General features: G+C 51.0%; 1 protein-coding gene across 1 annotated transcript in view; it reads left to right on the forward strand.

Moving 5' to 3' along the window:
- Positions 1-14,300, forward strand: part of ERN1 (endoplasmic reticulum to nucleus signaling 1) — a 91,171-nt gene that overhangs the window by 67,043 nt on the left and 9,828 nt on the right. Inside the window, 10 exon segments of the mRNA XM_006146833.3 lie at positions 618-696; positions 1,672-1,837; positions 4,855-4,944; positions 4,947-4,966; positions 6,632-6,811; positions 9,028-9,295; positions 10,110-10,200; positions 10,465-10,654; positions 11,708-11,807; positions 12,085-12,284. Coding sequence (XP_006146895.2) covers positions 618-696; positions 1,672-1,837; positions 4,855-4,944; positions 4,947-4,966; positions 6,632-6,811; positions 9,028-9,295; positions 10,110-10,200; positions 10,465-10,654; positions 11,708-11,807; positions 12,085-12,284 — 1,384 coding nt within the window.

Here is a 14,300-nt window from a genome sequence, read left to right on the forward strand (position 1 = left end):
CTGCTGACGACACAGACAAAGCCATAACCCCACTCCCTCCTCGATGCCCCAAACAGGGACACGCCACCTAGTCTAGGAGTCTTTCCCAGATGGCATTTCTCATGCATCCCTTTTGCTCTAGGTGTCCAGGGTAGAGCATTTGCCTGTTTCTTGGGGCTCCTGTAGCACCTTGAATCCCTGACCAGTACAAGGCAGGATGGTGGTGATGTGGGTGGTGGCCCAGTTTTAAAATAAGCTGGTCAGGGTCGTCCGAGAGGTTTTGGCGGTGGTTCCCAAGAAGTCAGCCTTTTGGGTGGTCATTGGACGTAGTCATTTCTGCAGGCCGTCCTGGGCATGACCTAGTCCAGCCCTGCCATTCTGCCGACAAGGAAAAGGAGGCTTGCTGATAGGTGGCTGTACATACTTCTGTCGGAAAGACTGACAGCTGGGGCCTGAGGTCTTGTCCTGTTCCTAGGGCAGTGACCCTACCTCACACTCTGCTGCTTTCCTCTGTATGAGGGGCTGTTAAGGCCATCCCTGCGGGTGGGATTGGAGGCTATGGTTCTTCTCTCCAGAAAGCCTCCTTTGTGGGATCAGGAAGCAAACCACCTTAGACTACATCAGTGTTTTTCTCCTAGGCCCACTCTGTATGTTGGGAAATACTCGACCAGCCTCTATGCCTCTCCTTCCATGGTACACGAGGGGGTCGCCGTCGTGGTAAGTCTGCTGCGGGGAGCTCACGAATGCAGCCTCCTAACTACTTCTGTTCCATGCTAGCAGAGAACGACTTGGAGTCATATGTGAACATCTTGTTGAGACTTCAAAACATGGGTCTTAAATCCTTAAGCGCAGTTTCTGCCCTGAAAGAGGAACCTGGCGAAAGCAGCTTCCTAAAGACTCGGAAACCCTGGTCGCTTCCTGTTGCTTTCATGTTCAAATCCGAGCTCCCCAGGCTGGCATTCTGGCTTCAGTCCTGCGGTGCTCTTCTGCCAGGCTGTTAGTTCTCTGTGGGACTTGCTCAGCCCAGCCAGATGCATCTTCTCCCAATTTCCTCAAGTTCCCTGTTTTCCTTTCCTCGAGCCTCAGTTCAGGCTGCTTCTCCCACTTCCTTCTTCCTTTTCCCTGCTCTAATTCTTTCCATCCTTTCATGGCCTTCCCAAGTCTGCCTTGAGCACTCTGTGTCTGCAGATCTGAGGCTCGCTCTTCCTTCACGGTGTCTGGTTCTGTCTCTTACATCCCAGCAAGCCCGTGGCTGCCTGTCGTAGCCTTGAGGGGCCGAGGCACACTGGCACGTGGCAGGAGCGTGTCCCACTCTGCTCATTGCATTGATTGCGACTAGTATATCACTGATCTCCTGTACTGGCTTCCGCTTCTGCTTCTCTGAGAGCTTCTTGGAGTTCTGTACACACACCTTCCTGTTCCCCAGTCCCCAGGCATGACGATCTAGAAGATGCTCCTGGTTGGGCATCAGCGCAACATCGTTGCAGCCCGAGGGCAGAGCTTCTCTTGCCCAGCCGTAGGGCCTTTGTGTCTTGCTCTGACCGTCCTGGACCAGCCCCACAATACACATTACCCACCGAGGGGCGTGGCTGTTTCTTGGGGCTCAGGATGGTCATAGGGAGGTGTGTTGTGGGACCTTGTGAGACTACTGTCCTGCCAGGGCACTTGGCCTCACCAACCCTGTCTCCACAGCCACGCGGCAGCACTCTCCCCTTGCTAGAAGGCCCCCAGACCGATGGTGTCACCATTGGGGACAAAGGGGAGTGTGTGATCACACCTAGCACCGACCTCAAGTTCGACCCTAGACTCAAAGAGAAGCACAAGCTCAACTACTTGAGGAATCACTGGCTTCTGATAGGTAAGAACCACTCCGCCAGCAGCCTTAGCCGGGAGTGCACTGCCTCCGGGGGCAGGAGCCGACCTCGCTGCCTCTAGTCCCACAACTGTGTGTCCCGTGCTCACTTCATCGTCTAGACCTTAGGACATCTGTACCCGCCAGGAACATAAACAGGATAGCTGTTCACTGAGTCAGTTCTCAAAAATTGTCTAACTCACATTTCAAAACTCAAGTCCTAAATGACGTAAACGTAGCATAATTAATTACCTGACACACTGAATGTCGGTCAGATGCCAGCGCTGGCACCCACACTACAGAATTCATTTCCCCAGTCCTCACAGCACCCCCGTTAGCAAAGTACCCTTATTACTTCACTCCGTAGCTGAGACCACTGAGGCGATTTCCAGGGAAGGTTCGCTGGGCACTTGTGTGGGCAGGAGAGGGCCCAGGAGGGAAGGGAAGCGGCCAACAGTTAGCATCCAGGCCTGGACCAGGCCAGTGTTGTCCAGGCCTGCAGAGAGGCCCCTGGCTTCCTTCCTTTTCCCGTGTTGCTGTCTCACCGATGGCCCTGGGGTTGAATGGAGGCCCTGTCAGCAAGAGAGATAAGAGGGTGAAATGACACCAAGGCTGTGAGTGTGACCGTCTCTGACAGTCAAGCAGGGGTGAAGACCTCTGAGCCTGGTGGGTGCCCCTCATACTTAGAGCAGGATCGAGCTTGCTTTCTTTTTCTTCTTCAGCTGCTTAATTAGGCAGCTTTTTATAAACATAAAATATCATTTTCCATACTTACTAAATAACATGAAGAGCAGGAAAGAAACCTTATTATTGGTGACTTTTGATCAGCTATTATGTCGTTGGAAAAGTCATGACATTTTTGCATAGAAAAATTCATCTTGACTTTCCCAGCGACCTAATCGAAGTCTTGGTCATGAAGTAAGCACTCACATGGAGGAAGACGGCACAGCCCACCACTCCCTAACTGTCTATTAAAGGGATGATGGGACGGGCCTAGCCATGTGCCTTTGGCTCTGGAGTCTGGACCTAACTGGTCACAGGCACCAGGTACCGTTGGCACAGAAGTATTTGGGGATCTCATGGTTAAGTGTGTGAATGGTTGGTATGGAGCATGCAGGATGAGTCACTAAAGGCCCAGCTGCAGGAGAAGCCTGCTTAGGATGAGGCCTGCAGGAGGAGGAGTTGGGGATTCGGGCTGGTGATGTCCACAGTAGTCTCTGGTAGGATCCTACCAGATAGGGAGCATGCCAGACACTGAGAGTGTGTAACGGGGTTGAGGCAGGCAGGACGCTGGAGCACAAGGTGCCATGTGGAAGGATGACCCGATTTCTCATATGCTCTAGGCCTCGTGGTAGTGAACCTCAGCATTCCATGCAGAAATCCACCTGCAGCTTCCTGGGCTCCACTGCAAGGCCCATTTGGGGCTCTGACAGGGACAGATGACACACAGGGATCTTACTCTGAAGTGAAGCGTGTCTCAGCGCTCCTTGGTAGACAGCACCAGAGTAGGTTTCCCTGGAGGAGAAATGTGCTGTTGCGGCTGGAGAACTGACTTAGAGACAAAATGAAAGAGGTTTTGCCAGATTCGGGAATATGCGTGGCTTGGGCGAGTCCTGTTGCTTTCCTCTCTGCAGGAGGTGTATAGCCTTGGGTGGGTTTAGGAGAACAATGGGAAGATCTGGGGTGAGAGAGACTCTGACCAGGGTGAGATTCCATCACAGGGAGGGGAAGGAGAAGAGAATGTCAGGCCACTGACAGCCCGATGGCCAAGGCCACCGGCTCTTCTGCACAAGATGTGGAATCGTGTCGTTTTAGAGCTAACCGGATCATCAGACCATATCAACTCCAGTCCTGATTTTTTTCATCATCTCTTGATGCTAATTTGCACACGATAGATACTGAATAAATATGTGATGAATACTAGGTCACCATGAGATAGTTGTAGAAAATAATGACTGGGGGCCAGCGAGTGGCATGGTGGTTAGGGCACTGGATTCCACGTGGCTAATCCTGGGGTAGCATGGTGGTTAGGGCACTGGACTCCCACAGGGCTAACCATGGTTCGAATCCTGCACCTGCCCTCTTGCTTTCTCCTCCTACCCCACCGTGAGTACATGTGCTCTCTAGCAAATTAAAATAATAATAATAATAATATTAAATAAAACTTTTAAAAAATAAGAGAGGCCAATGGCCTATGTGGAGAAGGCTGTGCCCCACCCCCATCCATCCAGGAAATATGCCCTCCTGCGGTCATGGGAATAATTCACTACTGCCTCAGAAGGAAGCTCACATTTAGATAAGAGGGAGAAGCAGACTGCACTTGGGCAGTTTAAATACCAAGAAGGGAGTTTGATAGCCTCAGTAGAGTGAAGTTCAGGAAATGCATAGGAAAGAACTCCTTGGACTATTTTTTTTTCCTCGTAATTGCCAGAGGGCATGGATGCTAGCCAGAGAGAGAGAGAGAGAGAGAGGAGAGAGTAAGAGAAAGCACATCGCCCCCCCAGAGAGTAAGGTCATTTTTTCTTCTATTTCTCCATCCTGTCAGGATTTGGGGCGCTCACGCATACATGCCCAGCATGTTTTACAAGCTAGAGGGGTTGGGATTCAAACCACAGCTGGCCTTGCAGGATCCAGCTCCCTATTCAGTGCTTGACCCTTGAGCCACCGGGTCAGCCCAACTCCTCGAGCTTTCAAGGACGCTTCAGATGCTTCCCCTGTGAGGCAGACACGTGCATCCATGAGTCTCTCCTCAGACTGCGTCACAGGTGTGCGATCCCTCTCGTGACAAGGACGGACTGCTCCTCATTAGGACAGATTCGGAGTACTGTGTTCTACCGTGGAGTAATGAAATTTCTTGTTGGGATGAAATTTTGGGGGGTAATTACCCCTCTTTATCTTTGACTTTACAAAGGCGAGGGTTCACGTTGTGGACCCCTCGGTGGTAGCATCTGTTGCCTAAGTTCAGTGTCGAGTGCTGTCACTGCTTGGAAAAGTTTCTCATGGAAGGACTTTTCTTCTTGTAGGGCACCATGAAACCCCGCTCTCTGCATCTACCAAGATGTTGGAGAGATTTCCTAACAATCTGCCCAAACACCGGGAAAACGTGATTCATGCTAGAAAAAGAGCTTTGAGGAGGTGAGTGGGGGAGCGGAGAGCTGGTGGCTCTTCAGGACAGGTGCTGGGACAAGGCCTCAACTTTGCCTTTGGAGCTCGATCTACGAGGGAGAGAAGAGTCCATGGTGACAGTACAGGGTATGCGAGGACAGCTGACAGACGTGGAGACCACCTCACAACAGATGCAGGGCAGAGGTGGAGATTTTATCCAGGCGCAAAGGAAAGTCATGGGCTTTGAGGATTCCGGGGTACAGTGTCTGCCCTCCATCATCTAGGGAGCCAGGTCGGAGAAATGGCCATCTGGAGTAGCCGTGCCCTGAAATCCTGTGATAGCATATTCACCGCTGAACACTTAGAAAAATATAAAGAAGCAAATAAGACAGTGCCCTCGTGGTAGCCACCGTCCAGATTTGTTATTTCACCATCAAATCTCAAACAAAGAGTGTTTTTAAAATCTGTTGCTGTACCTGAGGAGCAGCAGTGTGGCAACGAGACAGACCGTTCCAGCAAACCTGCTTGTGCAGAGTCCAAATGCGCGCCCCTGGTCACGGGCTCAGCATACCTTCCTCAGCTGCCCACTGCGTACCTGAGACTCCATGCACCCCTTTATACTGTGGGAGCATTGATGGGGGCGTGGACAAAGGGGGTGTACCTGGAAGCGGGGAGAGGGCGTGGTAGCAGGTGTCTGGGGGTGGGAGTGACGTGAGTGAGTGGGAATGCAGTGCATGACCAGGGGCTGTGTGTTTACCCTGATAGTAACAACACACACGTGAAACGGTAGGTGTTTACCCTGATAGTAACATAACACACATGAAACGGTAGGTGTTTACCCTGATAGTAACATAACACACGTGAAACGGTAGGTGTTTGAGAGCCAATCAGTACAGTTTTCTGAACTGCTCCATGAAGTTATAAAAGTTTTTAGGCACTTGGAAGGGAGCTCTGCATTTATCTGATTTAATTTGGGGCTTCTAAATAATTTTTTTAAGGGAGAATGGCCATGCCACAATCCCTTCTCCTCCATTCTCCTCTTGGGATCTTGGGCACATACACACGCGCACCCGGTGTGAGTTTAATCTACCGGGCCCAGGACTTGAACTGCAGTCAACTACATAGGAGACCAGTGACATAGCCATTACGCCAACTGCTGGTTCCTAACAGACTTTCTAAAGAAGTTTGGGAAAATCCTGGACTGCCTGATTAAGTGATTTTGAGATTGCACTGGAGAGTTACAGCGACATAAGAAAGCTGCTTCACTCCTTTATAGCTGGTGCCTGTGCACCTGTGGCTTTCCTTTTTCATGTAAAATGGTATTGTCAAACTGACTACCATCTTCTCACCAGACTTTGTTACATATGATTTCAGAGTTTGCCCAAATACCGAATCTACCATCAAAGGAGGAAGCTTTTGCCTCCATTAAGGATTTTTAAAAAAACATAGGGGTCTGAGGGCGCTTCCAAGAGCACTGCTCTGAAACCTGTGTCAGTAATGACAGCCTCCCCGCAGTAATTGCAGCCTCTCAAGGCAGTTGCTTTGAGGGACCGGCAGCTACGTGAGCTTGGTGAGCTGAAAAACAAGAGTGGCACCTCACAGAGTAGTCGTACCTCACAAGTCGCTCCCCTTTGTGGGTCACCAATGTGCCTGGCCAGGATGTTTGCAGTGACATAGCACTCTCCCCCACACCAGGTCATCAACCTGGTTGACCAGGCTGCGAAAAATGCACCCACCACCGTGTCGCAGGATGTGGAAGAGAAGTTTGCTCGTGCCCCAGCCAAGCCCGAGGCCCCCATGGACTCCATGCTCAAGGACATGGCCACCATCATCCTGAGCAACAGCTGGGTGGCCTTCATCATCACCTACCCCTTGGTAAGACTTGGCTCCTCCTCTTCGGCCCTCCTGCGTATTTCAGAGCTTCTTCACCATCCTCATGCCAGTGGGATCTAGACAGAAGCAGCTAATATGTTTCTTTTCCTATTTAGAAGTCAATATTTGCTTTTCTTCAAAAATGCAATGTTTGATACAAGCTTCTTAAGAAAGGAAAGTTTTTTTTTATTTAACTTTTTTTTTTCCCTCCCATGAGCAAGAGAGATCGAAAGAAAGACACATCCACAACAGGATCTTGACACTGTGGTCTAGCCCTGGATTGGGCACACATGAGCTCACCTCATTCAGGGAGGCCTCTGGACACAAACCCCGTGAGGATCTGCCCTATAGAGCATCAAGTTTTGCTGCTGTGCCACCATCCAGCCCCTAGGAAAGGACAATTTTTGTACCTAAATCTCAAGTGTTTTTCAAGTAGTAATAAAAGCTGATTTATAAACTTTGCTTGCATATTATTTAAACAGTTAACTATTTTGCTTTGTCTTTTTTAGAGAGATTTTTGCTGTAGGGCATGTGCGTTTGCCAGAGAGACAAGTGAGAAATCACCCACCCACCCAGCCCCCGCCAGAGGGCATGGTCACGTCACAGTTCCTTCTCTTCATTCTCCTCTTGAGATTTTGGGCACACACACACACATGCACCCAGTGTAAATTTTAAGCCACCAGGTCCAGGACTCAAACTGCAGTCAACTACATGGGAGTCCAGTGACATAACCTTTATGCCATTTGCTAGTTCCTCTGTTTTTCTTTTTCTTTTTCTTTTTCTTTTTCTTTTTTTTGGAGAGGTTTTTGTTATAGGGCGCATGCGCTCGCCAGACAGATAGAGAAGGAGAGACAGAAAGCGAGAAATCACCCTCCAGGGGGGATGGCCACGCCACAATCCCTTCTCCTCCATTTTCCTCCTGGGATCTTGGGCACGCACACGCACGCGCCCGGTGTGAGTTTTAAGCCACCGGGTCCGGGACTCGAACCGCGGTCGACTACGTGGGAGCAGCAACATAGCCATTACGCTAACTGCTGGTCCCCTCTGTTTTCGTTTTTAAGGACAGGGATAGTGAATAAAAATCTTTCTTCCCTTTAACAACTGCATGTTAGATCAGCTGGCGTGAAAAATGTGACATGGCGAGTCCTTTGACTTCCTGGCTGGAAATCAGTGAGCTAAAATGATAGATTCGAGTAGGTCGTGGGTGGGATAAAATATTCCGGGTGCACACTCCTTCAGCAAGTTGCACAGAGTGTTGAAATGTCACCGTCTTTGAATGCAAGTCACAAGTGCTCGACTCAGGACACTCCTGTCCCATATAGTAATGGGAGTGGCACCCTCTACTGGCTTCCCATGGAGAATGTGGGTTCCGATTGCTTTATTTTTACCTCACACATTCTCTCCTGTGAGGTTATGGTTATTGGCCCCCTTCCCCCGAACAGAAAACTAGGCTCTGAGAAGCGAAGTAGCTTTGCCAGGATACTCAGCTAAGGGGTCATCTCCAGGACTTCAGCCCAACGTGAAGAGAAAGGGCTAGAAAACTCCCCTGTGGCTGTTGGCTACTCCCCAGCCCTTGCAGTCAGACTTCATGTGTGGGCAATGGCAGCCCTGATTGCTGTCACTTCAGATGATGGTGTGAACCTCTCAGCTGTTTGAGAGGGCTGTGGGTGCAGGGGAGGCTGTAGGATACAGTGGACGGACGAGTGGGACCTGGGCCACAGCCTGGTTGTGTGGCTGGGGGGAGGGCTGCAAGTTCTAAGCCACAGCTTCCTCACCTGCCCCTCTGGACTGCTGACCTCTCTCAAGTGTGTACACACAACAGCCAGCAAGCCTGGGCTCGCCTTGTGCCCACCACACTCAACCATTTGCTACTGTTCTTCCTGCTGGTTTTTTATCTTTGTAGCAACTCCTAGACTCTCATAAGTCACAGGATTTTAGCATTGAAAGGAGCCCCCATCTATCTGACCTAACCCTCCACGCAAAACAGAATCCCTCCTCTTAGGCCCCTGCCTGATGACCACTTAGCCCCTGCCAGGCCCCCCACGGAAGGCTATCCTGGATAGGGTGATCTGATTCTGCCTCTGTGTGCCTTCTTGCTGGTCCCCATGCCTTGCCGGGTCATGTGGACACCTGCTTCCTCTGCTGGGAGCCTCTCTGTCCAGGCTGCGCGTTTCCCAGTGGGAATGGCCCTGCTTACTCAGATGCGATTCTCTCCTCAGAGCATGCATCAGCAGCAGCAGCTCCAGCACCAGCAGTTCCAGAAGGAACTAGAGAAAATTCAGCTCCTGCAACAGCAGCAGCTGCCCTTCCACCCGTCTGGAGACACGACCCAGGATGCTGAGCTCCTGGACACATCCGGCCCCTACTCGGAGAGCTCGGGCACCAGCAGCCCCAGCACGTCTCCCAGGGCCTCCAACCACTCTGGGCACTCGGGCAGCTCCATCTCCAAGGCTGGCACCAGCCCCTTCCTAGAGCAGGATGACGAGGGTAAGGCCAGGCGCCGGTTGGGGACTGCCTTATCTGTCACTGGAACACCATCTGAGCACTGTACAGCACTGTATCTTTCCCTGTGTCCCCAAGGGATTATAAAGTGCTGTTCCCAAGGCTCACTGTGTTCTTGCCTCTTACCTCCCACGGTAGTCTCCACAGAGTGGGCTTCTGCCTCACTCCATGACGTCTCCCCACAGAGGCCCTCCAGGACTATCCTGGCAATCCCTCTGTCTTTCTTCACAAAGGCTGGGAGATGCTGCCCAGCAGGGAGCTGCCCACCAGGCTGGGGGCATTCCCGACAGGGAGGAGCAGCTGCAGTCCACTCTGCTCTCTGGGCTGGCTCAGGCTGGATGGCAGGGCAGCTGTTCAAGGGGACCGACAGCTAGAGTGCGACTGGGACAGGACACGTCCCTGCTGGCTTCATTCACACATCCTCCGTCCTCCCCTACCTGCTGTCTCAGGTGCTGCTCTTCAAGGTGGACCCCCTTTTTCCTTTATTAACCATGAGTTGGTTGGAACTCAGTATAAATAAATATACACATACAAACATGTAGAGGTTCCTTCTCTTCGGAAGGCTTTTCAATATGCATGCTCACCATAGTGTAAAGTAGGAAGAGAATGCAGGAGCAGGGGAGGTGGCCCTGCATGTAAGTGGGGTGTGGGCCTGGCCTGCCCCTGACTGCCAGGATCTGGGGTGCAGAGCCTCTTAAACGCCATCTCTTAATCCGAGCTCAGGAAGCTAGTAGCTGTGTTAGCCTCCAGGCTCCGTCAGGGACATTGTTTAACACGGCCTTTCCCCATTGTGCCCCAGATGAGGAAACCAGCATGGTGATGGTCGGGAAGATTTCGTTCTGTCCCAAGGATGTCCTGGGTCATGGCGCTGAGGGCACGATTGTGTACCGGTGAGTGGAGTGGCCAGGCACCTGTCGTGTTGGGTTGCAGTCTGAGTGCCAAGTCCCAGGGACCCATTAAGGTCAAGATGGGGACCAAGGCAAGGAGCACACGTGCTGCCAGAGAAGTGACGATCACGGGGCCATCTGGTGGGCGGTCGGCGCTCTCTGGTGGAGGCTAGCAAGGGGCTGCAGTGTTCCAGGAGAAAGGCTCCTTGGTCTCCCCTCATCCCCAGATTTGCTCTTACGAAACAGCCCCCATTCCTTGTCCCATAGGGGCATGTTTGACAACCGCGACGTGGCCGTGAAGAGGATCCTCCCTGAGTGTTTTAGCTTTGCAGACCGGGAAGTCCAGCTGCTGCGAGAATCTGACGAGCACCCAAACGTGATCCGTTACTTCTGCACAGAGAGGGACCGGCAGTTCCAGTACATCGCCATCGAGCTGTGCGCAGCCACACTGCAGGAGGTGGGCTGGCCGGCCTCCTGGGCGCCTGCGGCCCCTGCAGCCTCCCTCGCCCTGCCAGCAGGAGTGTGGTGTCAAGGACTGTCAGTTTATGTCTTTCCATTTTGTTTGGTTAACTTTAGTGAAGTTACAGTGCAGTGAGTTGTACTGATTTTTTAAAAAGAATTATTTATTTAATTTTATTTAGTCATTCATTTATTTTAATTTGACCAGAGAGAGAGAGACAGAGGGAGAGAGAGGGAAAGTGAGAAAGCAAGCCACCAGGTCTGGGGCTTGAACTCGTCGGCCATGTAGGAGTGTCCAGCACCTTAACCATCACACCACTTGCTGGTCCCTGAGTTGTACTGATTTTAAGTGTGCAGTTTGATATATCTTGATAAGTGTGCCACAGATACAATCAAATTGTAGGGCATTTGTGTCAGCCCAGGCCTGATGGGGTGAGCCCCTCAGCACACCCGGGCAGTCTCTGGCTGCTGTGGGCATGTCTCTCCCTCTTCGCCTCCAGGAAACCTGGTCAGTTGCTTTTCCATCTCCAGCATCGCCGATGTGGCTGGGAGGATGCTGGTTGCTGACTCCAGGCTTTAAAATCGTCCAGCACATTCTTTTAGCTCACTTTAGTCATGAAATTGACTCTCAGTATCGTTTGCATTCCCCTGTAGGCTTGCCTATTAGAGGCAGTGAACTTGAGCTTCTTACCTTCTTCCCTTTCTCATGGTTAGTTAGTAACTTAGAGCTCTGCTTCTTTGTTTAAGTCAACCTATGGCTTCAGGAGGGCTGTTGGAATGTGTAGATTTGGGCAGAGAATGTTGTCAGTAGAAGTTACCTTTTGAAAAAACAAAAACATTTATTATTCACTTATCTATTTATTTGTTGTGGTTTTCAACCCACTGGGTCTGGGACTCAAACCACAGTCGGCCATATGGGAATCCAATGCCTCAACCACTACACCACCTGCTGCCCCCCTCCCTTTCTTTATTAAAATAAGGTCAGAGAACATGAGCTGAGGGCCCAAGTGCTGAGGGCTGTTGTCATGACCCTGCCCCGTGTCTCTTGCAGTATGTGGAGCAGAAGGACTTTGCCCACCTCGGCCTGGAGCCCATCGCCTTGCTGCAGCAGACCACCTCAGGCCTGGCCCACCTCCACTCCCTCAACATCGGTGAGGGGCTGCCCTTTAGTCCCCATGGGCTGGGTTATGGCAGCTGACTAGCTTGGGAGGGCCTTGCCTCTGTGTAAGCTCTTGTTCCATCACTGATATGGGGGGTGTGGGGCATGTTTAGGGGGTCTTGTGACTAAGTGTATAAGGATTTGAGGTGAAATATTACATAGTTGAAAATCAGAACCTTCAATGGTGGCAGCAGGTATGTCGCGAGTCTGGCAAGGATGCCTGGGGTTGCACACAGTGAGTAGTGGCCTAATCTGGAGTTCTCCATCAGTTCACAGAGACTTGAAGCCCCACAACATCCTCCTCTCCATGCCCAATGCGCACGGCAGGATCAAGGCCATGATCTCCGACTTTGGCCTCTGCAAGAAGCTGGCAGTGGGCAGGCACAGCTTCAGCCGCCGTTCTGGAGTGCCCGGCACAGAGGGCTGGATTGCTCCGGAGATGCTGAGCGAAGACTGCAAGGAGAACCCCGTGAGTAGCGTGCACAGCCCTTGCCAGCCTCAGAACCAGCCAGTCGCGTCTTTGGGAGTCAGAGCCTGCACTGACTGGAGTTCAGTAGCTGGAGGGTGACATTCTTTTAACAAAGGACTTCTCTGTCACTTTCCGTGGTGTCTCCCGTTCAGATGAGTGAAAGGGACAAATGTGGACAGTTGCCTTTCAGTCACTTTTTAACTTCTTTTAATTTGAGGAAAACTGGGAAATCAGGACTGACATAAACTGAGCAAACCTCCAGTAAAAGTGTGTTTGTTTTTGCTTCGCCAACATTTTGAGAATTTTTAGACATTCAGAAAATTGCAAGAATGCTACCATGAATACCTGAGTACCTCTGCCTAGATGTAGCACTTACTGACGCTTCCTCCACATTTGCTCTATCGCTCTCTTTACCGATTGCTGAGCCATTCGAACAGAAGCAGCTGGTGACTCCTTTCACCCCTAAATGCTTCAGCACGCGTCTCCTGAGAGCGAGTGCCTGCCGCTCCCTAACCACCGGACCGGCACCACACCTAGCATCAACTCTGTGCCTATCATATCACCTCCACGTCCACGTTTCCCCTGTTGTCCCCCAAGGGTCCTGTGTAGAGCTGGTTTGTATGCCCAGGCCCAGTCCAGCATCTTGCGTTGCGGCGCCAGCCGTCTCTCACCCATTTGCTCTGTGATCTCGGTATCTTGAAGAGTCCAGGCAACTGTTTGTAGAACACCCCAGTCTGGATTTGTTTAGCATGGCAGCGTTTAGCGTTTCTCTCTGTTCCTTGTATTTCCTGTAAACTAGAAGTTAGGTCTAGAGGCTTGATTGGATTCCGGTTAATGTTTTTGGCAAGAATAGCCCGTGGGTCACTTTATCAGGAGGCACCTGATGGCCACTCGGATCATTATTATTGTGGCACCGTTACTATATTCTATGAATAATACTAACCTGGGTCAGCGTCTCAGCTGATCTCACCCTGTAAGGCTCCATTTTTCCCTTTGTTGTTAGCAAGCGATGTGTGGGGCGTTACTTTGGCACAATGCGACTATCCTGTTTACCGGGAGTCCCTCACCAGTGGTTTAGCATCTGTCAGCCATCCTCACCTGAAGCTACTGATTCAGTAGAAATTCTTCTGCACTTATTAGCTGACTTCTTTTGTAAACAAGAGCTTTATTTTAACTCCTTTATATTTTTGTGTTTGCCTGAATCAGTAGGGACTCAAAGATGTTTTTTTTTTTTTAGTGTTCTTTTTTTTTTAAGAGGTTTTTGCTATAGGGCGCGTGCGCTCACCAGACAGACAGAGAGAGACAAAGAGAGACAGAAAGCTAGAAGTCACCCCCGCAGGGGGATGGCCACGCCGCAATCCCTTCTCCTCCATCCTCCTCTCTGGATCTTGGGCATGCACGAACACGCGCCTGGCATGAGTTTTAAGCCACCGGGTCTGGGACGCGAACCGTGGTCGACTACATGGGAGTCCAGCAACATAGCCATTACGCCAGCTGCTGGTCCCAGGACTCAAAGATTTTTAAATGGTGATATTTTAATTTTTAATTGCAGTCCTTATTCTTTTTTTTTTTTTCCTTTTTGTCCTTACTCTTGGTTTTCAAATTGTTTCAATTTGGTTTTCAAATTGCCAAATGCAATCTCTGTTTTTCTCCTTTCAGCTTGCCAAAGGGCTCATGCACTCGCCGGAGAGAGAGACAGAGAGAGGGAAAGTGAGAGAGCACCCTCCATGGGGAATGGCACCTTTGGGATCTCAGGGATGCACACACATGCACTCAAGCCCCTGGGTTTAGGACTTGAACTCTGTAGTCAGCCGTGTAAGATCTTGCTGCCTTAACCAACATGCCACTGACTGCCCCACCCCCTTTTTTACTAGAAGACTTGTGTCCTCACCAGAGAAAGAGAAGGAGAGGAGAGAGCACCCTCAACCCCATGCAGTCCCTCCTCCTCCATGTCTCCCTCCTTTCGGTATTTTTGGCACACACACATCATGCCTGGCCTGTTTCTTAAGCCCTGAG

Source organism: Tupaia chinensis, unplaced genomic scaffold (genome assembly GCF_000334495.1).
Source record: "Tupaia chinensis unplaced genomic scaffold, TupChi_1.0 Scaffold000187_1, whole genome shotgun sequence".
Lineage (NCBI taxonomy): Eukaryota > Metazoa > Chordata > Mammalia > Scandentia > Tupaiidae > Tupaia > Tupaia belangeri.